Source organism: Andrena cerasifolii, chromosome 16, assembly GCF_050908995.1.
Source record: "Andrena cerasifolii isolate SP2316 chromosome 16, iyAndCera1_principal, whole genome shotgun sequence".
Taxonomy (NCBI): Eukaryota; Metazoa; Arthropoda; class Insecta; order Hymenoptera; family Andrenidae; genus Andrena; species Andrena cerasifolii.
The window spans coordinates 3,241,292-3,264,012 of NC_135133.1; the positions used below are offsets into that span (position 1 = coordinate 3,241,292).

General features: G+C 38.1%; 3 protein-coding genes across 13 annotated transcripts; 2 read left to right on the forward strand and 1 right to left on the reverse strand.

Annotated features, from left to right (window-relative positions):
* Positions 1-234: 234 nt before the first annotated feature.
* Positions 235-7,556, forward strand: LOC143377694 (uncharacterized). 2 transcript variants are annotated; one of them, XM_076829294.1, is made up of 9 exons: positions 235-616; positions 2,042-2,321; positions 2,418-3,304; positions 3,379-4,144; positions 4,236-4,647; positions 4,718-4,860; positions 4,937-5,088; positions 5,158-5,541; positions 5,635-7,556. In XM_076829294.1, exons 2-9 carry the CDS (start codon positions 2,244-2,246, stop codon positions 7,490-7,492), a joined length of 4,680 nt encoding a protein of 1,559 aa, XP_076685409.1. In that variant the 5' UTR covers positions 235-616; positions 2,042-2,243; the 3' UTR covers positions 7,493-7,556. The 2 variants fall into 2 exon arrangements, with proteins under 2 accessions (XP_076685409.1, XP_076685410.1); XM_076829295.1 differs by having other exon boundaries at positions 235-559.
* A 47-nt stretch (positions 7,557-7,603) lies between these two features.
* On the reverse strand, positions 7,604-15,408 carry Corest (REST corepressor). 5 transcript variants are annotated; one of them, XR_013087393.1, is made up of 11 exons: positions 15,043-15,408; positions 14,446-14,514; positions 14,247-14,321; positions 13,957-14,171; positions 13,680-13,862; positions 12,769-12,915; positions 12,153-12,241; positions 11,701-11,875; positions 11,257-11,571; positions 11,021-11,185; positions 7,604-10,559 (listed from the first exon to the last, which is right to left on the reverse strand). XR_013087393.1 is itself a non-coding variant. In XM_076829307.1 (10 exons), the coding sequence occupies exons 1-10, from the start codon at positions 15,143-15,145 to the stop codon at positions 11,102-11,104; spliced, it is 1,455 nt and encodes a 484-aa protein (XP_076685422.1). In that variant the 5' UTR covers positions 15,146-15,407; the 3' UTR covers positions 7,604-11,101. The 5 variants fall into 5 exon arrangements, 3 of the variants coding, with proteins under 3 accessions (XP_076685422.1, XP_076685423.1, XP_076685424.1); XR_013087392.1 differs by having other exon boundaries at positions 7,604-9,768; positions 9,892-11,185; positions 15,043-15,407; XM_076829307.1 differs by having other exon boundaries at positions 7,604-11,185; positions 15,043-15,407.
* An 832-nt stretch (positions 15,409-16,240) lies between these two features.
* LOC143377697 (uncharacterized) lies at positions 16,241-22,449 on the forward strand. 6 transcript variants are annotated; one of them, XM_076829300.1, is made up of 13 exons: positions 16,241-16,392; positions 17,417-17,621; positions 17,835-18,019; positions 18,098-18,171; positions 18,285-18,465; positions 18,598-18,689; positions 18,766-18,856; positions 18,937-19,111; positions 19,185-19,352; positions 19,476-19,777; positions 20,110-20,437; positions 20,508-20,609; positions 20,697-22,449. In XM_076829300.1, exons 2-13 carry the CDS (start codon positions 17,507-17,509, stop codon positions 20,999-21,001), a joined length of 2,118 nt encoding a protein of 705 aa, XP_076685415.1. In that variant the 5' UTR covers positions 16,241-16,392; positions 17,417-17,506; the 3' UTR covers positions 21,002-22,449. The 6 variants fall into 6 exon arrangements, with proteins under 6 accessions (XP_076685415.1, XP_076685420.1, XP_076685421.1 ...); XM_076829305.1 differs by having other exon boundaries at positions 17,417-17,534; XM_076829304.1 differs by having other exon boundaries at positions 16,349-16,365.
* Positions 22,450-22,721: the final 272 nt, after the last annotated feature.

Below are 22,721 nucleotides of genomic sequence, written 5' to 3' on the forward strand. Positions count from 1 at the left end.
AAGTATCGTCACACCTCCTAATCTAACCAATCGGACTTCCATTCCTCCCAAACAGCCGCTCTCTTGAAGAACCCCTCTTCACGGCAATATCTCCTTCCCAAGGCCTACAAAATGTATATGAGAAGAGCGGTGGGCTGGTGGGGGAGTTCAAGCATGTGCGGCACTACTGTGAACGGCTGCCAGGCCAAAAGAATTTCCCCACAACGCTGTATGTTGGCAACATTGAGTTCAGCTTTGTTTAATTTATTTGGAATTAAGAAATCTATCGTAGATCTCGAGAAACCCATGTGCTTTTATGTTCACAGGATATTTCAATTAAAATTTCATTCTTTTTACCCTATTTTCAATACGAAACAATAAGTTTTGTACTCCCACCACAAAGATAACATTACATTTCTAGAGAGGCACTATGAATTGTACTTATTAGACTTTTGTCGCATTTTGCAGCATGTAAAATAAAAATTCATCGATCCACAGAAACTAATATAAATGGCGTAAAACCTAATATTATTGTTTACCACAATATTTCGCAGTTTCTTTCAGTAAAACGAATAAACAGGTTAGTCGCAGTTCCCCTATGTTACTGCGGATATAAAATATTTATAATTCATATAATGTAAGTGTATACATGTATTGAATTTAACTCCATCTTCTACTCTACGTTTCTGTACATATCTTTAACATAATTACAAATTAAACAATTGTTATATTACTTAAAATAATGTTACGCGTTTGCATAAGTAACCTACTGTGCGACTAATATTCGATGAATGAAAAAGTAATTTAAATCTCATGCCGCTTGCGTTGCATTTTACATACCGTTTCAATGTTTCTAAATGAATGAAATTTTTCCCCACTTAATCGTTTCTTTGAGGTGCACGTTGCACATGCCACCAGATTATGTAATCGTTTTTCGTTTTATTTTAAGGATCTTATTTTCGATTCTATAAAAATAAGTGCTTATAATACATCTCGAAATCATCAGTGAAAATTTATATATTCCCCGGAGACTTTCAGTTACAAGATATTTCTTATAGGTAAGTATCTGTTATCATGTTCCATTTCTCACATTGTAATTCTGTCTTTCTTGAAAAATGACTTTACACAAAACCACTGTAAGAAATGGAGGAAGGAATCTGTCCTAGTGTTGCACACATGTAGTTTCACTGAATGTGTATAGCATTAAAAAGAATGAAATAGGTGTCGAAAGGATCGATGCTAAGATGAAATTGTTTTAGAATGTCTTTCCCGAATAAAGAAGAACGTACGAAATGCTGGAACTGTAGGGACGACTATTGGAAGTGTCTAGACGAAGGTAAACCAGACACAGAGTGCAAGAAATTTAGGGAACAGTATGAAAAGTTTTGTCCCGCTCTATGGGTAAGTTCTGTACATCGCATGATTATTCTTATCTCGAGGATTAAAGGACATTAGTATCTGTACTTCCATGCGAATAACTGCAAGATGTATCGATAAGAAGTAATGTGTAATTCCGCTATATACAATGCTTCCACCCTTTTAATGAAATTTTCATTTTCTATCACTTTTCACTAGGTAAAACACTTTGATCGTAAGCGGGAGTACTTGAAATTCAAAGAGCAAATAGAGCAAGGGGGGTACGTTCCTGAAGAGTCAAATCCAGCATAAAATATAGAACTAATGTAGCAGTTATAATTTATAAGTTACCACGTTTCAACTAATAGTTATTGAATTGTTTTTAAATTAAGTTTTCCTATTTTTGTTACTTATAATAAAAACAAATGCTTAAAAATAACACGACACTGTCTCATTGTATTGTATGAAAATCCTTAATCCGTTATACTAGAAGTTTATTTTATCTTCTTTTCATTATTTGGTACATAGAACAGTTTAAGTGGAAAGCTAGTTTGATTGGCTGCTGAATAATACGCTTTTTTTACATTTCGACTGGCAATTTTTTGAGATCTTTTGTGGCTTTGCAGGAATTAATTATATCATAGTTACTTCTATAACCACTGAGAAACAAGGCTGAGAAATAAACATGATTACCTGTTAATTGCAGGACGTGTAGCTTTGATGGAAATAACACAGAAAAGCCTGATACCCCTGCACAAGTTGCTACGAAAGCAGCTTTCGACTTCCAATCAACAAATCCGAATTCGTATGATTAGGGAACAGGAACTGCAAAAATTAAAATAACGCTTGAGGGGTGTAACATCGCAATTATTGAATTAAAACGTCTGTCGCTGAATTACTGTAACAATATGTGCGCAAAAGATACGGAATTGAATCATTTAATCAACGAGCTTCAGACATGCACAGAGGATACTGTGATTCTCAGAGTCAGTATTTTTCACGACAATAATTCTGTAGTTGTTTGCGCTAATTAACTTCCGTTGCATTTACAATCATAAAGTATCGTACCTTTCATTTTTCAGAGATTGATAAACTATGCTTCGCCGTGCAAACAATCGTGGAACGATGAAGATTTGGAAGGATGGCAAACAGTTCTCAGACACGTTATAGAAATCTTTATCCCAAATGCGGGTATAAGAAGGGAGAGAGCCCTGTTAGCTTCGCACGCATTCTTTGCTTTACTCTCGATGCAACACACTTTAGTTCCCCTGAAAGATACCTTAAGCAACTTTTTAGAGTCTAACTCTAACGACCTGTACTTTATGGATAAAAGATACGACACCGTCGAGGCTACATTGTTCAAGTTAATTTGCGCTCATGGATATTTACAAGTGAATCATAAAGAAATATATTCTGACGACGTTTGTCTCCTCATCTTCGATGTTATATGCGAGCATTGTATAAAATATACTAAATATTCTCATTTCGCGTACAAAGTACTGCACATGTGGTTGCGTAGAACAATGGATACAAGTTTCTGGAACAGATGTAATTCGATAACAGAGGAGAAATTAGAGGCAATCATCTTTTCGAATTGGTGTAACGCCATCAACGAGATCAGTAAACAAAACTCAATATCCATCTTTAATATGTACCTGAAAATTATGGAAAACAAGTACAATGGATACCTGGCATTCGCGTTCAAGCATTGCGTTGATACAATTTCTTGGCAGAACGAAATAAAGTACGACATACTTGCAGAGATTTGCGAGGTCTGGGACAACGTTAGAGTTATGACTTCTCGCGATTTCTTATTGCCCCTGTGCACTAGCTTAACGAAATACAACTTGCGTTCAGCGGGCACGAAAGTTTATATTGCTGTCGTGAAGAAGCTAAGCGAAGATGAGTGGAAGCAATCATTTGGCTGCATAATCAATTATCTTTTCCATCACTGGGGAACAGCAGAAAAGTGAGTTTAATTACAGAGTTGTGTACACGATGGAATAAGAAGTTGGGAATTAAATATGAATTTTAAACTTGCAGTGAAAATCACAATGCTCTTCAGTTGCTCTGCAAACATTGGCTCGAGCCATTTATTAAGAAACACAGAAGTATCTTACCATACTTATGGGATTTGACCAACGACATGGACGAACACTTTCTTCATTCGCATCTTCAGAGAATGGCTAGCGAAATGCATATCGATCTTCCACAGCAACCGAAAGTCGAGTACTATATAAATCATGGCATGGATATTGTGAGATTAAATGGCTTTGCCATAAACGGTTACCAAGTAAACGATCTTTATGATAAAAACAGAGATCAGTTCTTTACGATAAGAAACTTTTTATGGCACAACGCGAACAGCACGTCAGTGCGTATGAGAGATGGAATAGTGAAGTACTTTAAAGTGTTCTATGCCAATGTTTTAAAAATGTGTAACACTAAGCCAGATTGTGTAGATGATGTATACTATATCACACATTGGTTGCATGAATTTTTATTGGATTGCTTTGAGATTGGCTCCTGTTATCAACGAAAAATACTTGGTTTAAATTTATACCAGGCCGTACTTTCTTTTACCAATGCCAGCGCATTTAATAAGTCCAACAATATTGAAAATATATCCTGCACTTTGTTGCTGGAAAAGCATCTAAAGGCGACCGAGCATTGGGAATTTACGAATAACACAAGCTTGTTTGCTTTATTGCGGCTTGTATTAGACTCTGCGCTTGATGTTAAGCAACTGGCTACTTCCATTATCCTTGACTACTTCGATAAGGATATTGTGACTGATTCGGAGAAGCAAGTAAGGAAGTATTCGCTTCTACTCGGCACCTTAATTCTTTTTAACGTCTTTCTTTCGTGAGAAAGGTAATTAAGCAGAAACTATTTGTTAGGTAATACACAGGGTGGCACTGCGAAACTGTAATTCGTCCAAGTTCTATGAAATCGAAAGTGGAGCGGCTCTTGTATTAATTTTAGCGAACTGGGTACCTTTGGACGTTTCGCAAAGTACTCTTGAAATATGTGATAAAAACGGATACAAAAGTTACAAGCATTCGAGATACTCAGATTTCTTGCTCGACGAAGCTGCCGGCCAATTAACACAGATGAAGGCCGACATACTAAAGGCCATCGTCCAGAACAAACCATTTTATGGCGTGTTGACTGCTTTATTGAAGATTACCTTTCGCAGCGGCCCAGAATATTGTTGCTTAACTTCAGAATTCATTGAAAAGATACTATATCTCTTGAAGGATGCTACCGACTTCTTTTTAGCTATACTTTCCTCGAAATCTGAAAACAGAGGTACGTCTCGTTTAATCCGAAGAGCTTGGCAAATGTTTTCTGGAAAGTGAAAGTGTAACTCTGCTTATAGAATATTCATCATCGTTTGCGGAAATGGGATTAGCCATCGACGAAGCAATTAAGAATAGCGAAGTAGACAGTATTAACTTTGACGAATTGAATTTAACTCCTGCCCATCAAGTTCTCGTCTCCTGCATTTGGATGTCCTTGAAGGTGCAGCCTTAATCTTTCCTATCTGCTTTGAATAAGTGTAACATTACACCTGCAACAGAACATATTTTTTATTCAGATCTCCTGCGAAATAGCTTGTGAAATAGGAACGTTAATGTATTCGGATGAAACCGTCAAGTGTTCTACTAATATTATAGTTACTGTATTACTCAAGTGTAGACACAAAGGTGTAGTGGAGGCTGCTGGTACAGCAATAGGACATTTAACTAGGTATTATTTACTCCGAACGAGAATAATTACTTGAATAGCCTCATGATCAAGATTAATTGAAAATTGCAGATGTTTGTGCAAAGAAGCCAAGTACTGTGATTTACCAAAACTACACGCGTCGCGCATTTTAGAAAACGACGATATGCACTCTCTAAACATCACTAGAAGAGGCGCAGGATTGTCAATAATGTTTCACAGGATTGTCGTAAGCGATAATCGAAGTGACAGGCCACTTCTACATTTCGCGGTACAAAAATTATTAGACCTGCTGGACACCTCGGATGCTCCGCAGGAAAGTGTAGAATCCCAACATGACTCTCCGTGGGCAAGACGGTTACATTTTTTGCGTGCTTTAGTGGCGGATAAAGAAATACATGCACAGTTACTTCCATACATGGAGAGGATTTCATTGACCTGTTTCAAATACTTGGAGTCTGAAACGTGGACCATAAGGTAACGCTGCGTAAACCTATGCAAGGCAATGTAAGATAAAATTAACAAACTAAAGCGTGCCGGTACGATTATAAAGATTACAATTGTTTGCAGAAATGCGAGCCTGCAGTTGTTTGGCGCAATAGTTCCGAGATTGGTGGGCCAAAGTTATGGCGAGGCTTTGGACTTTGGAAATGGATACCCTATTAATCATTTTGTCACGCACTATCCTGTGCTCGCGGATTACATTATGAAAGAATTGCAAAGCTTCTCATCGACGTTCATGAGCTTCTCCAACGCGCTGTATTTACATTCGAATATCGTGCACATCCTTATACTCGTTTCAAAGTTCTCTTGCGGCGGTTGCAACTTGGTCGATTATTCGTCGCAAGAGTTTGTATCAAAAGCGAAAGCTTCGCTCCGTATCTTGTTTAAGAATCCGGTCCTGTATGTCAGACTTTTAGCTGCAAAGGCGTACGCTGCGATGACAGCTTTTCTGAGCATCAAATCCGAGATCGCGAGGCTCAGATGTGATGTTTCTTCCTGCCGAGATACTAATTTCATACACGGTTATTTATTGACGATAAAATATCTGAAAGAAAAATTATCCGTTGAAGCGAGCAATATAAATTCGTGCTCAGACGCTGTAGACTATGCAAACCACGAACCGGAGCAGTGCGTAGAGTTGTTACGGCTTCGGAGAATATTACAAATTTGGAGCGATGCGCCTAAAGAGAACAATAATCCGCAAATATGCTACATGCTGGAAACGTTATCTTTAGAACTTTCAGAGTCCATTTCTAAACAAATATGTGCCGCGGATGTATTTCCTTTCGATCAAGGTACATCTGTATTCTCTTCTGAGAAGACACAGCCAGGATTCTTTCAGTTTATTCAGCTCACTACGAAATTGCACGCAGACTGCGTTAGACGTACGAGTAGTACTAACATTGAAGTTCTACGCAGAATTTTGGATTCCTGTTGCATCGATCAAAGTACATCGTTTCTAAATCACTTAGAGCTCTGTGCACCAGTTTTGGAGATTGTTCTTGAACGTTTGCTATTAACTGAACATAACTGCAATGATTTGCTTCTGAACACAATGGTGAATTACGCTCTGAGAGCATTGAAACACTTGCCATTGTCAGATATAAGTGGATTACGTATTGGACAGTTACTGGAAAGCTTATCTCTTCGAGTAGAAGAAAGCGTAACACATTCTAATTTATGGCGTTTGAAGTCTGTATTAATATTAATGTTTTCTAAGAATGAGACACTCGTAAGTGAGATGTTGTCTCGCGTTCTCAGCTTATGCATTCACGAAGAAGAGCACACGAGACAAATGGCAGTTGAATCTGTCCAGTTCTCAGTTCGCCACTTCGTAGGACTAACAAGTAGGAATAAGTTAACAATTTTGCATTGCTGTTTGATATTGTTGAAAGATGAGATCTCGGAGATACGCGAAGCTATCGCGGGCAGCGTGAGGGCACATGTTTTACAAACAATTAGCACTGAATACAGCCTTCTGAAACATGACGAACATATATATCATGCATTGTTATCCGAAGTAATGCTCGATCGATCGAAATTCTTCAGGGATAAGGATACGAGCCTATCCTTTGTAAAATTGTTCGCGCACAGTATTAAAAACTTGGACGTCAACATAACAATTGAAAATCCTTTCTACCATGACGACAATCCTTTATACAGAGAAGAGTCCAAGTTTTTAAATCTGTGCTTCTACTACGCGCAGCGAAACAAATACAGTTGCGACAAGCGCTCTATAGAAAGTACCAGCGCCGCGGAGTACAATAATGAGAATGTTATCGATACGCTGGGTAAGCTTGAGACGAAGTACCAGCTCCAAGAAAGATGTTGCTTCGACCGTACTAATTTAGAAGTTGTCTTAAATACTAAATACTTAGATTATTTATTAAGGAAGCAAAGAATTGTAATACAGGAATACAGCTGATGTTAATAATGTACAATTATAACTGAATAAATGATACGCTATGATGAAGCATTTTATAATTAAAGGCTACTAATTCTTGTCAATAGGAATCCCGAAATAAATGCTTTCTAATCCATCAAAATACACAAGAGATATTTAATAGTCCTGAATAAATACATCTGTACACCTTACGGACATACGAATGTGTACACATTCACAAAGCTTATTACTTTATATTTACATTATGCTACATTCAATCGTATCAGAATATTAGAAAATTTTGAACGATCATAGAATATATTACACATTGCGAAATCTTTTTTTTTTGTTCAACCTTTCATATGTCCATCCCTCTTTATACTTTTCATATCGTATCTACAGTCCATACCGTTGCGCGATATCAAATATAAGTCCGGCAAATTCGTTGCCGTCGTAACGTCTTCGAAGAAGTTACGTTTCATTCGATTGCTGAATCCAGAGACCTTATTATCCATATAAATTAAAACTATCGTGTAGTATCGACGTGTTTGGCGAGTCACTTGAGAAATCTTACACAAATAAACATATCTCGGCGGTATATAAAAAATTACAAAACTTCAATTTCAAATTGAAACATTTATTCGCTAACTGCGCGTCGTCCCTCCCTTAAATGCATTCGGTAATTAAATAAGAACCGAGGAAAGAGGATGCCTTCCGGCCGCGGGAGAAGTAGCCGCGCGGTGGGAATATTCGAAGGCAGCTTCCTTCCTCGATCTCAAGCTACGACAAGCTTACACCTAATAATGTAATTGAACACTGCGCCGTGCTTTCGCGCGTGAAAGAATTGCACGTACTAAAACTACATGATCCAACGAAGAAGATGAATATGGATCGGAGCATGATTCCGTGTTAAGGATCGAATGATAGAAGATTCTTCGCACGCAGGTGCAGTTTATTAAATGCTCGAGCTGTTTGCAATCATTTAAGTTATCGTCAAAATCAAATATTGTACGTTAAAAGAGAATAAGTCCAAATTACTTGCTGTCCGCTTCTGACCCCAAGACACATTTTTTTTTTCAATTTCAAGTTCCAAACTACTTGTCCGGTCAGATAGTCCTAGAGACTGATCGATCCGTCTCTGTGATATGTCGCTAACGATTACAATAAATTTCTTTGGTGATCGTTTCTATTTACATCAAAGTATGTTTCTATAATAATTGCTAAGGCGTGCCTAATTTCACAATCATCTTCCGGAGTAACATCTTTCGACAAACAAATCGTGCGCACACGCTTGCGAGTGTTTCTGTTAACATTAAGTAGTCGACACTACCTAGAGACAAACATTAAACTAACGGTATTACTACTATTGCTATTAATAGTAAATGTAGATGTACAGGTGAAACTATAATTAAAAGCTATACATATTCGAGGTTCAATGTCCTACCGTAAAGGAGCCAAAAGAATTATTGGAAGTCAATGTTTCTTGGAAATATTGCCTAACAATAACCATTTCATTCAAACCGAACAAAATTAAACCGGTCGGTTTCGATTGTTTAGAAGATTTTCCATGCGATCACGTTCAATTTACTTTTAATGCGCGGCAAGGGCGTATAGAAAGAAGGTATGTTAATTTCAAACCCGAATCTTTAACACCGCACGAGCAATAAACTATTTCGGGAGATTCTTCGAAAACAGTTTCTCCTCGTTCTCGCAAGGATTCGCCCCAGTAAAATTATTCATATATTTTTCTCTATTATAAGTGAGGTACACGTCTATATTGTAATAGAAAAGCTTGTGCTTGTAAGTACAGAAGCACCGTTATTTCATAATACGAACAATTTTAATATATTTACGTGCCTTCGTTACATAATCTTGCATAATGCAATAGAAACATCAGGAACCATTATTTCGTTTTATACAACTTGATCGAGTACGTAGCAGCAAGCCACAAAAATATATTTATATCCCTTAATTTGATATCTTTCTTGCGGCACAATTTCCAACCCCTCAAATTTGTTATTCTATAAAACTCGTAAAAGAAACTCACGTTGTGATGTATCTTCGTAGAATATCAAACATTTCTTTTGTTAAAATTTGAATGAATCTGTACCTCTTTTGTTGAGCATTGTTCCTCTAGCAACAAACTGCTTAACACAATCGTTACTGTCTCATATTTTAAATAAAATAACTCGGTAACGGGTGCGTTAACCTTTCTTTGCTGAATACGTTCCGTCCCACGTAATCGTGATCAGTATTCTGAGAGTTTAAAAGTCGAAAGAAGTATGGAAACTTCTCTTCCCTCCTCGTCTATTTTGTTTCTGCACAGAGTGAAAGATTGTCTGATTTTCAGAGAATTTCTATCGTTACCGGAGGTCGAGTGTACGCACGGTTCAGCGCGAAGCGAAACGGGGAGGGAAAAGAGAGATATTTATTCAACTTACAACCTTGTATTCCTTAAATTTCTTTTGTACGGCCAGAAATGCATAGGCACAAATACAAGAATTCTCATCCGGCATCGAAATCTTATGTAGCTACGAGAGGAGTATTAAAACTGCTTCGACGATATTTCACATAAATCAGATGTAAAATAAGTGGTTGCCTCACTCATACTTCCTTCTATCTATATTTTCCTTTTATATCTAAGTTCCGTAACATAAACCATTGAAATTTCTTAGAAACAATTCTATAAATAATTACGCGTACAAAAGATAAACCGACAGAAAATGCATGCAGAACTTCGAATTATTGCGAACGTAGCAGTATTACAGCGACGAAACGTTACAACGATGTCTAGGTAATATTTGAGCACGGGTAAAAAGAATCGTTGAAGTAATGAAGTAGTCACAAGATACCTTGATTATCCGCACACGAAACTGTCATTAAATTTTCTCAGGTATATAAATTGCTTTGTTTATAGGTGTTACCAAGCGATACATGATTTTCTTAATGATGCAAACTATATCAGTTTTTTTTTTAAATATTTTTACAATCTTATCGACTCTCCATCCATTATTAATCTTTGAATCTTCTCTCAATTGAAACAAGTAATCCTTTTTGTTTAAATTACTTTCATTAGTCAAAACGGGACTTTTACGTCCCTTATGTATACCTAGAAATATTACGTGCTACAGAATACAATTGAATTACTCGCGAATGAAAAGAAAAGAACAAAATATTTCCACAGGTGATCACGTACAATGTACGCTATCGAAAATGCTTATACCTCTGGATGCAATAAACTTAATGAAATTTACTTTGATTCTTAGAATCATATGCTAATGTCTTTAATGGTGCCACGATTCTTTCGGATGGCTTAATGAAAATCCCATTTCAGACAGACACAAACGTATTACACTAACAAAATAAGCACACTTTCTCCGAGATGCATATATGTATATACACGTAGTGATTCATCCATATATTTATTACATGGATCGCTCTACCAAGCACAAGTCCAATGAGAATCGTGCCTCGCACTTGGTGCCCCTAACGTAAAATCGCACCACCGTAGAGCCGCCAAAGTAATACAACTAAGAATAATAAATTGCAAACTGAATTATGAACAAATACCTTCTTTTTACGACATTATCGATTATCAAAGTGCCTGTGATTATTCTTTTCACGTTTCGTACTCAAAAGTATACTCATTTGTTATTTAGCCGTCTGTCCGAGGCCTACGGATGATTTCGTCTTTTGAGATGATTCCGCAGTTTCGTTTGGCTGATCCACGTCCATCTGAGGCAAATGTACAAGGCGCTGAGTAATCTGCACGGTACGGATTATTCATTCGACCAAACATGCTTTACCTTTTCCTCTTTTTCGTCGTCGATCAGTATGGGACCGTTCTCAGCTTCGTATTCTTTCAAAACTGCGTCTAAGTTATACCTCCGCCGGTAGTTGACGAAGAACGATCGCAAATGCGCCTCTGTTTTGGTTCCAATTACATCAGCGATCGCGGAAAAGTCTTTCCCATATTTTCTAACGCCCTGAACGGCCAACAGCAGCTCGTCGTTTGTCCAACGGGCATTTATACGGCTCGACACTTCCGGTGGCCGCAAATCGTCGATACCATCGGTCGTCTTACGTTTCAAAGCGCTTACTTGTTGCTTGTTTGATTGTATCTACGCGTTCGGAAATAAACATACTACTTAATCAATACAGATCTTACGGTCGAGCATTGACATACATATCATTTTAACTTTTTCTTTTTTTCTTTTAAAAAATGTATCCACACGCTTGTCGTAACGTACTTGGCGTTTTAGGCTAACAATTTCTGTGTCGATTGCTTGTAAGCTGTTGTTTGCTTGATTCGGTTGGCCAGCCAATGCTGCTAAATCGTCGTGATTAACGACCAGGCCGCGAGGTGGTTTTCTTTTATTCGTACGGCCTGGCATGGAACTTAACGGTCTCGCTACACCAGTTCGCCTAAATCATTCGAATAAGCCTGCAATGTACTTTACTATTTCGCTGAAGGATGAGTCTGATTCTATGATGTACTTCGAAATCAAAGTCCGTGAAAAACATTAGCTAGCGCACCTATAAGAATGCTCATACATTCTTACGTATGAGTGATACGTTACTGTGCTAAGCAAAGCTTCTAGATATCGTCCCTTGTGCTCCCCTGTATGAACATTCTTATTCGGAGAGAAGATTTGAGAATTGTTTTAATTACTGGTATTTAATTTTACTTGCACTCACTGACCTCCAGTGCAGATAGCAGCTGTGACACGCGTGTCCTTTCGGCGTCGCACGAACACTATGACAAGCAACGCCACAGTTGCTACACGAGCCCTACAACACATAATACCCTTTTAGAATAAAGTCCGGCAATCCCCCCCACCCTCTCCGTCCATTTGAATTCCTCAACATGGAACCGAGCTAATCTTTAGGAAGGATTTCTCACAAAAGAAAAATATTCAAATATGTATACGGACACATTATCGAGAACTCTAACGGGATGCGTATAATTCGGCCTGTCTCAAAAAATCAGAAGCACTAAGTTCTCACATCTCTACGGTCTCGTTGAACTTTCTCTCGAGCAATATTAAAAAAGAAAAAAAAGAAGCTGATCTCTGTACAAGTGAATAATTTCGCGAGGCATGTCTCCCTAATATTAGATACTTCTTGTGCTTCAAAATTTTTTTCCTCAGTTAGGTTTCAGCCTATCGAATCTGCTAACACGTGGATCGTCTACGCGCAAAGTTTCTTGCTTTCTCGTATGTTCACAGTGTTCTTATTAAAGTAAAGAGATTCGTATAACAGAGAGAGAGAGAGAAAATAAATATGAGACACAAAATAGCAAAATATAATAAGCATACTATGCTATGCGACTGGGTAAGGTTTAGGCTGAGTACCTGAACCTGAGGGGCGTTTTCCGAGTCGGATGGGGCTTTGGCGTCAGTGCCTTGGCTTCCTGGCACAGCTTGGTTCTTTCCACGACGTATTCCGCGGTGGATCGTCCATTTCTGGAACGTTCCACATTTACGTTCACATACGACACAACGATAACGCAAATAAACTGTAGGTTCGCACAACTAATGCAGAGTACACTTGGTCTTTTGAAGTAGTTCAGAGAAAATCTTTGCTGATATTGTACCGCGGAATACAAGCACATAAGGTATTAATAAAGAGACTTAACATATCAGTTCTATACTTTCTCGAGCTCCAACTTTCTCACACAGACGAATTCATTTTGCATTTAACTTTTTATTCTCGACCTAATAATTTCATACCAATTATAGATCAGTGGCCTTGTCATTTTTGTCTCATTCACCACATGGAATACGTTGCCGTGTGGATACATTTTTTTCTTATTTTTTTTTTTTGTATACGCATATAAATCATTTGCACATTGTATACACGTGTACGTGTACGTCTTTAAGCCAGTGCCACGGCATTAAGATGCAGCGAGAGGAGAACACTACCACACGCAATAGCATAAATGTTAATTCACTTAAAATACATTCCGCGGAGAAGTGGCAAAACAAAAATGAAAACATAAAGCTCCAAGACTTATAAAAAATTAAACGAGCAACTAAAACGAATTCGTTATTCTGTCCTGGTGAATAACACGATCTTTATGTCTCTATTTGCTACAACACCTCCAGACAGATGTTCCGTAATAGCTTACGAGAGCAAATAGTATTGCAGAAAGAGAGAGAGGAGAATCGACTTTTCGTAAATTTCTAGTGCATGCTGCGGTTAAAGATTTTGCAGAAATATATCTTACTTTCTCTTCCGATTCGCTGTCCGTATTGGAACCTAATTCGCTCCCATTCTCACTACCATTCTCCCCTTCCTTTCCACCACTCGTTAACTTCCTCGCTTGCCTATCCATCAGCGACGTTCTAGTTCGTGTTTTCTTCCAACTATAATAGTATTTGACAAGACTGGCGATAGATTTATCAGGTAACTGCGAACATAAAGTTCAGGGGGGGGTATTGTTTTTACAATTCAACAGATTTTGTAATTCGTTTGAATTTAGATTCCAGGCAAACGGATCCTACCATTTGTCGAATGCGGTGGAAGCTTTTCCCATGGAATTGGAAAGCCTGTTCGAAGAGAACCTTGTCTTCGACTGTCCATTCGTCTGGGAATGGTGTAAAGTTAGCTAAGTCTAATACGGCACGTTCCAAATTATGTTTATGCCAAAATAACATTCCTAAAGCTTGTTCTCCATTATATCCATACTTTTCCTTTGCTAATATAATATACTCGTCCACTGTAACAAAAGATTTCTTCTATGATCGACGTACTATGAAACATAAATTATACGACGAAGCAAATTTGTATTTACATTTCTGGTCGGGTATGTCGGTAGTAGGAGACCACACGAGTAGCGCTCTATCGGGGCATTGATCTAATCGCCGTTCTAAAATATAAAATTTACAATTAGTAAAGTTGAAACAGTCGCAGAATTTTACATTTAATGCTTTCGTCCTTCGGTCTTACGTCTGGGTAAAAATTAAGCAGATAGTTCCTTTGGAACAACATACCGTTAACTGGAACAAATTCTGGAACGATAACTTGATAGTCCCGCCCGACGCGTATTTTCTCTGCTGGAACTTTAAACACAATGATGTTTAGTTAGCACGAGAACTATACATCGCCTTGGAGTTAAAACAAAAGATGCATAGTCGCCTCGCGTAAATTTAATCACACTGGGAGGTCTTCCCTTTATTTAACACTTCATTCCCGTATATATTACACGTTTACTAACAATCTGAACACATACAAGCATTATATGTTCACTTACGTCTCGTTAATTCCGATTAAATAATAAAATTGAATTCGCGAGGGCGCGAAGATGGTAAAACTTAAATGATCCCGAAGGAAATTATTCGAATTTGTTTGATAGAAATATCCGCAGGACTTGGGTTGAATATGGGAAGAACTTAAAAAGAGGAAAAGTGGGGCGCGCTGTTTGAAGATCCGGACAGATTTTCGCGTCCGATCAATAGAAAAATATGCAAACTTCCAAAGGAAAACTCGAGCTTAAGCTTCTCCTACATTGGCGATAGATCGATCAAGCCATCATCTGAGAAGATCTCATTAATTACTATCATAATTCGAATGCAATATGAAATTGGTACCTCCGTCTTCTTCGCTCGAGGATTCCGTCTGTCCATTGGGGCTGGGGCCCCTGGATCTTCGTCCATTTCTAACATTTTCCGAGTTCCTTTCCGCCAAAACCATCTTCAAAGTTTCGTACGGTGGACGTTCTGTCGGATAATCACGCTGGTAAAGCCTCCTTCGCACGGAATACCCACGAAACCTACGATGCAAGCGGTAGCTTGCGATTACACGGTGCTCCGTAGAGTCTGACTCGCGCTTCGTGCGACCGTAGCGAAAGTAAAATGGCCGCTTGTGAAAACTGATCTGATTGGTCGACCATTTACTAAGTAAAGATGGCAACGTATATTTTCAATGTATTTCGAAATTAATTATACCCCAAGGAACCAGTTCTTCGTTAATCACTTCGTACCCTTATGAACAAGTTTCCCAATTGCAGCCGATCTAAATTTTTCAAATGCACCCACAATATCTTGCGTATTAAAACAAACGAAACTTTAATCCTTAGCGGGTGTCGTAAATATTTTTATAGAAAAATTTATATCTTTTTAATTGACTTCGAAATATTTCTCCCATCACCATTAAGCCGAAAACAATATTTCTTGGTACCCAGCCTGCATTATATTATAAAATATACGAGCATCCTGATTATACTTTGTCGTATTGGCACGAGAAACATTTGTATGTGGTATTTGTCTCAACGATATACTTCTACGATGACGAGTGTAATACGTAAACTATATTTCTAAACAAGTGACGTTAATGTTAATAAACAAACAACACGAAGTTATGTAATTGGAAAAAGCACGAATTTGGAAACTATTTGAAACTGAAACGATCAAATGCACGCTTGGCATTTGAAGCTATTCGCTTGATCGACGCTATAGGGCACATCTGTATTTTATAAGGCACGTAAAAACGTAGAAGGGCGCGCAAGGAACCGTATGCGATGCAAGAAAAATTATAATTACAATTTGGCTCAAGTTGTAACACAATCGGGTAGAATATAACGTAGAAGCAGATTGAAATAACGAGACATCGATATATCCATCCTATACATTGATGATGTCACGAGGTATGGTCGCACGAGTTTCACTTGAGAATCTCTCGCGGGCGACGCTTGTTTTCACGGGAAATGTAGAGAATTTCGAACGGAGCACTATCGCCGCGAAGAATATGGTTCGCGGCGCGTATGGATTTGGGAATGGGCTCGCTTAATGGGCATTATGAAGAATCGTAGACTTAAAATAAGTCATAACCTCAATTCTACGGTTTATGTTGAATGCTCTATCAGCGAGAGGCGCCACTATCAAGCAATCGCAGTCTCTGATAGATTTTGCCGTGTAAGGAACTTTCGTCGCCTATTTAATGTAAATATTACATTTGTTGAGAATTTAGAGTTTATTTTAGCGTACATAAGCCCGAAATTATCGTTCACGTTCCCCGTGCGATTCGTTGCCCGGCGTCATTCCGTAGTATCTCTCGTCTAGCCGAGATCGGCGATAACCAAAAAATCTCTCCGTAGGTATTCCTTTTTTTTCTTTAATAATTGCTGATCTTTTTTTCTAACATTTCCCACAGACCGGATATTTTTTCGTGCCTCGCCTCGTCGAGCCCCGCGACATTCCCGTGGAAAACTTCCGATCTATCGAGAATCTTTCCCGAATTCCGTGACATTTATCGTTTAGAATAGTACAGTGATTAATTTTTGTTCACCAGCCAATTGTTACACGTATTAATAAGTTAAATTGAATATCCGGTGCCCTTTTCTTTTCTGCCCCGTGTACGATCTTGCCTCGAGAAGCAACGTGCGGGCTCCTTTTCTCGATAAACACGATGGATCTAGGGAAAACGAGGAGCCGAAGTATTTCTTAATTTTCCGCGATATTCCGCAGGGTCTGTTTAACGTCTAAATTGTATTATTTATAAGCCAAGCCGTGCAAGAAACGCACGTGTGTATGTATTTCGTAAATTTAATTTTGGCTTAATGTATATTTGCAAGCAACATATACATGTGTAATCCTAAATGTGTCCATGCAGTCCTATAATTATGTACATTGTTTTTATTCCACTCAACCCCTTACACCTGATTGTAAATAATTTGTTAATTTATACATATCGTTTGCCCTGTGAACGAGACGATAGGTCTTTGTAAATCTGTTGCCTTTTTTTCTTTCTAACTGTTAACTTTGATGTGTGCACGTATTTGTATCCGATATAGACTCCTGCTAGTTGTTTATGCACCTGTATGTACTTAGCTGTATATATGGTATCTAGAGGATAGTTTGTAGTTCCACCTTGTTGTTATTATAAGAAATTTCATATATTTTATTTGTCAATAATATAATAAAAGCACTTTTATTTTCAACTGATTTTCCAATGATTTCATTGCAGATGATTGTCTGAAAGAATCCGTTCAGATTTATCTGTACCCTAAGCTCCTGACAAATATTTTGAGATATTCTCGAGCTTAAAAGCAGAAACATGAGGGTTGTTGCGCTAGTCAGTGGCGGTAAAGATTCTTGCTTTAATATGATGCAATGTATAGCTGCAGGCCATGATATAGTGGCTTTAGCCAATTTATATCCCGTTGGAAAGGGTAAAATAATGGATATATAAAATTATTTTCATGTTCTATGTGCATAAAGTATAGTACTGTCCCTTAAAATATTCCTCACTTTTGTCGCAAGATATTCTATGTATCAATAGTATGCTGGTTCAGTTCGATGTCAGTTAATTGATAAATGATTAAAAGAAACAAGCTCTCGTATCCACCGGCTTCGATACTGATGGGACAAATGCTTTTTTTTAGACGAACTAGATTCATTTATGTTTCAAACTGTTGGATATCAGGGTGTCGAATATATCGCGGAAGCTATTGGCCTGCCGATATATCGTGAGCCAACATTCGGTAGATCGAAGATGCAAGAGAAATATTATTATCCGACAGAGAATGATGAAGTTGAAGATCTCTTTAGGCTGTTAAGTAAAGTGAAGGTAAACACGTGTTAACATGATCGTTAATTGCCGGGCGTACGAGCAATGAATGTAGAATAATTCTTTTCTTCCTTTCAGGAGAAAGAAACTATAGACGCTGTTTCGTCGGGAGCCATTCTGAGTGATTATCAACGAATTCGTGTGGAAAATGTGTAATTATTTCAATGAAATTACTATAAAACGAAGTTTACACGCTACAGAATATCAAGATTCTTTCCCGACTTAGTATTTATAGGAATACCTAACAGTAAAAGTCTCTTTTCAGGTGTAGTCGTTTAGGTCTCGTTTCCCTATCATATTTATGGAGAAGAGATCAAGACGAATTGTTAAAAGAAATGATAGGAAGTTCTGTAAATGCAGTTATAATCAAAGTGGCGGCGTTAGGCCTTGAACCGAGGCATTTGGGTAAATCGATTTCTGAAATGCAATCCCATCTTGCCAAAATAGTAAGTAAAATGTCTGAGTGATTAATTCGCCCGTAAACATTAACTTCCCTCAACCGAATCATACATTGGAAGTTCTCCAAGTTCGAAACAAATTTCATATAGATCTACATCGATTGCTTAATATTTTTATAGAAAGAGAAGTATGGTGTCAATGTGTGTGGAGAAGGAGGGGAATACGAAACCTTCACGTTAGATTGTCCGTTATTTAGTAAAAGTATTGTAATGTATGTCGCAGAATTTATCATAAACGTGCGCCCGACAGCAAGCACGCGTCTTTATATGGATTCTTTATCATTTTAGAGACGAGTATGAAAGTGTAGTGCATTCGAACGACAACATAGCGCCCGTCGGATATCTGAATTTCAAAAAGATACGCGTGCAGTACAAGAACGTGAGTGAAATTTATTGTCTCTTTATTTTGAAGAATCCCTTCAGCGAACCCGCAAATAATCGAAACGACGAATTCTACAGGACGGGATAGAAAGATTAACATTACAAGAGAGATTAAAAAATGTTCCTATTAAAGGCTCATCCGACTATATCGCAGAAATCATTGGTCCCGAATTGCACGACGGTTGCAATTTGTCGGAAGACGAGAACGATGAGCACGATTGCGCCGACAGCAATCTGAAAACGTCGAATTCTGGTATTGTGCTTGAACAATGATACGATCCCACCTCGCTAAGCGGGAAATTAACGAACGTCTGAAACCGATGCAGGTCAATTTAGCCCGCCGAGCCCTATGGAGATTTTATACGAGGAAGAGGATTATCCAGACGCGCCGGTGGTAAATAAGAATCAAACCGGCTGGTTCTGGTTTGGCGGTATCGCCGGGAAACATCCGGATGCGAAATCCGCGATGCGAGAGGCATTGGAGAAATTAAGCAGTAGGTAAACTTTGAGTCTTTTAAGTCAGTTTTCAGTTAAATTTTTTTTTTCCTCCACGTAACATACACACGCCACCTGCCTCGACGATGATTGATAAGGACCCTCTCATATCGATTGCTTAGGTCTAGTCAAAAAGGAGAACCTTCAAATATCGGACATCGTTGCTGTAACGTTGTACATAAAAGATATGTCGAATTACATATCTATAAACGAAGCTTACATCTCGTGTCTGAGCAAAGTAAATCCACCGGTCCGTGTATGCGTGGAGTGTCCGTTAAATGTGCATGTTGTGCTTGACGCTATAGCCTATAAAGAAACTCAAGACTGTGGTGATAAGAAAGTTCATAAACGACACACGATGCACGTTCAGAGCATAAGTCACTGGGCACCGGCGAACATTGGTCCTTACTCTCAAGCCGTTCGTGTGAGTGTACTACCGTTAAAAAAAAACACAAAAAAAAACGAATTTGCGTGCGCGCTCTGTGTGTATATGTAGACAATATGTGTGTATGTGCGCATTTGTACGCGCACGCACACACATCTGGTTTACAAAGAAACACGACAGTGTGAGGTAAACAAAATCAAGTTTTCCTAGAATCAGAATAAGCAGTTAAGAATTTAAGTAACGTAACATTGAATACCAGTATCGAATCTGTAACGTTTTTGTCAGAAAAGAATACATAGAAGTAATGGTAGATCGAGATTTAGCTCTGTCGCAGCCGAGGCTTGTTAAATACATGAATAATTGTTTGACAGGTGGGTGACATTATCTCTGTAGCTGGACAAATACCATTGGTGCCTGGTAGTATGACTATCCTGAACTTGAACATTAAAAGGCAATGCCGCCTAACATTGAGGCACATAGATCGTATCGTTAAAGCCATGGATTCGAATACGCAGCTCAGGGACATTGTACAAGGTATCTGCTTTTTGACTCACTCTAGTTACATACCGGAGGCACGAAAGGAATGGGAGAAACGAACGAACAATGCCATCGTCGACTACATTGTCGTGCCGAACCTTCCACGTGGCGCTCAGGTCGAGTGGTGTGTCTGGGCTCATAGAGATAATAATAGGTTCGAATGTGAGTAGACGAAAGATGGTACTGCACGGTTTTATCGAACAGTGGTCTGAAAAGCTTCGCTTTCTTACAGACGAAGAGACTGGAAAGTGCGTAGGCAATTTCAAAGTGGCGATAAGGCGTAGGTGGAATTACGAGAATAACGTTTCAGCCATAGTGTGTTACATGTCCACCGGTATATATACTATTCCACGATCGTTACTCCTTACTTCTCTTCCCTTTCTAGATAAAGTAAAGAGAAATGTGTATGTTTCTGGATTAGGTTCATCTAATTCGACTGGTAATCTAGCTACGGAAACGAACCTGCCCTCTACAGAACTGACTGCAAACGAACTGACAGAGGCGTTCGAGTACGTACTGTGCAAGCTCACGAAAGGATCGCAAACCGTGAATCCGACTTGCAACCTGCGGATCTTCTACAAGGTCGGTAGTTCACCGGGGCCGAATTTCGTCCAGGACGTGCTTTCGAAATTTTCTACACGAAATTTAGTGACCACGATCGTACCGGCAACGCACTTACATAATTTCAGTACCTTTTTATCCATATGTGGCATTAGACACGAGTAAAGCCTAACATCGATGCTTACGTTGTCAATTATTTATATGAGAAACAAAAAGAAGAAAATTTGTTGTGTCGCAAAAAGGATTATAAAGATTTTATTTGCCGTTTAAATTATTTCAATGAAATGGATGAATCGATTTTAATACGAACAAGAAACGTTATTAACGGCTAAACAAAAGTTGACCATGGTTGTAAAACTTTATATATACATATATATGAAGTTATATATATTCTAAACGATTATTGTTTAGCAGTATCGGTGCTCGAATGATAAACATTATTTTCACCTTTTCTACTGGTCGCTTTATTGGGTTTGCTCAGAATTCACTCTCGACACTTGTCTATAGTGTATTTATATATATATATAAATATATATATATATTCGGCTAGTCAACGGGACATCGATGAGATTTTGATAATCGTTTTTGTCCTGTTAGTGTAAGTGTTCTATACGTAATGCAAAGCACGTTATGTGGTCTCATAACATGTACTGTATGCTACGCCTCATTTTTTGCTCAAGCTACTTTTTTATTTTTCACAATTTCACGATACGTGCGGAGTGTTAAGTGTGTGACTTTATGAAAGAATTTTGAAAGCGTGCACAGCCATTTTTATAGTAGCGCTCTAAGTAAAATGAATTTAAAATGCAACAGAGGAAGAGGGGGGGGGGAGTTACGCGTCGGACGTATTTAAGGGAAGCTGCAAATTTTATCATCGATACGAAGAAAACTTAATTTATGCCCCTTTTTAATCTTAGTAAAAAAAAAAAAGAGAGAAAAGAGAAAGTGAAACGAACCGATAAGCGGAAAATCGAAACGTGCACTCCACAGCGATCGTCCTGATCTTTCACTTTCGAAATGCTGCCAATCTTGTTCCGCTTATCATTTAAACTTTGTATCGTAACGGCAGATATGTAGCTTTACGAAAATGTATAAAAAAAAATATCTACTTCGCAAAAGTATTGTAAATCCTCGGTAGTTATCGCATAAAAACTGATCTACGCTTTAGGGACGCGTCTTGTACACAAGCGACACACGTTGTGCATTAGAATTCCTTTGACAGTATGTAACACTGATGACAACCATATGCCAAAGTTTGTACCTTGCATTCTTGGTCATCGTTCAAACAACTTCGAGTACTGTCGGTCCCGTTTTTTCTGTACATACTGCTAAATAATGCAAAGCATTCTTGCAAATGTATCGTAAGAATGTAATTAGTTCGAAGAACAAGGCAATTGGTTATCGGTCACGTGTGGATATCAGCGAAAAAACACGAGTTTCTAATGGTACGAGGAATACGGAGCATACTGTTCACGACGTGGATACTGCGTTACTATAAATATGAAAAAAAAAAAAAAAAAAATTTGCAAGCATCCAACTCTCGCAACAAAATACTATTCCGAGGATTATATTGCAAAAGAAAAATAAAGAAAGTGATATATATTTTTAAGAAATTGCTACCTTGTTTCATGTTTTATTACATTTCCTTCTTACCTTAAACATACATATGTATTGATTTTCAATTTCTTCTCCTTTAGAAAAATCTACAACTATTAAACCGTAGGCTTGTTAGTCTTTCACTAAATTAAAGTTACTCGCGATAATTGTTGTTAACTTAGACAGACTTAAGCAAATAACGAATGTAAATATTTAGAAAATAGCACCTTATGTACATTAAAAAGGAAATGTTAAGATCATTATAAAATTTATATAGGTTTGTAAAGCA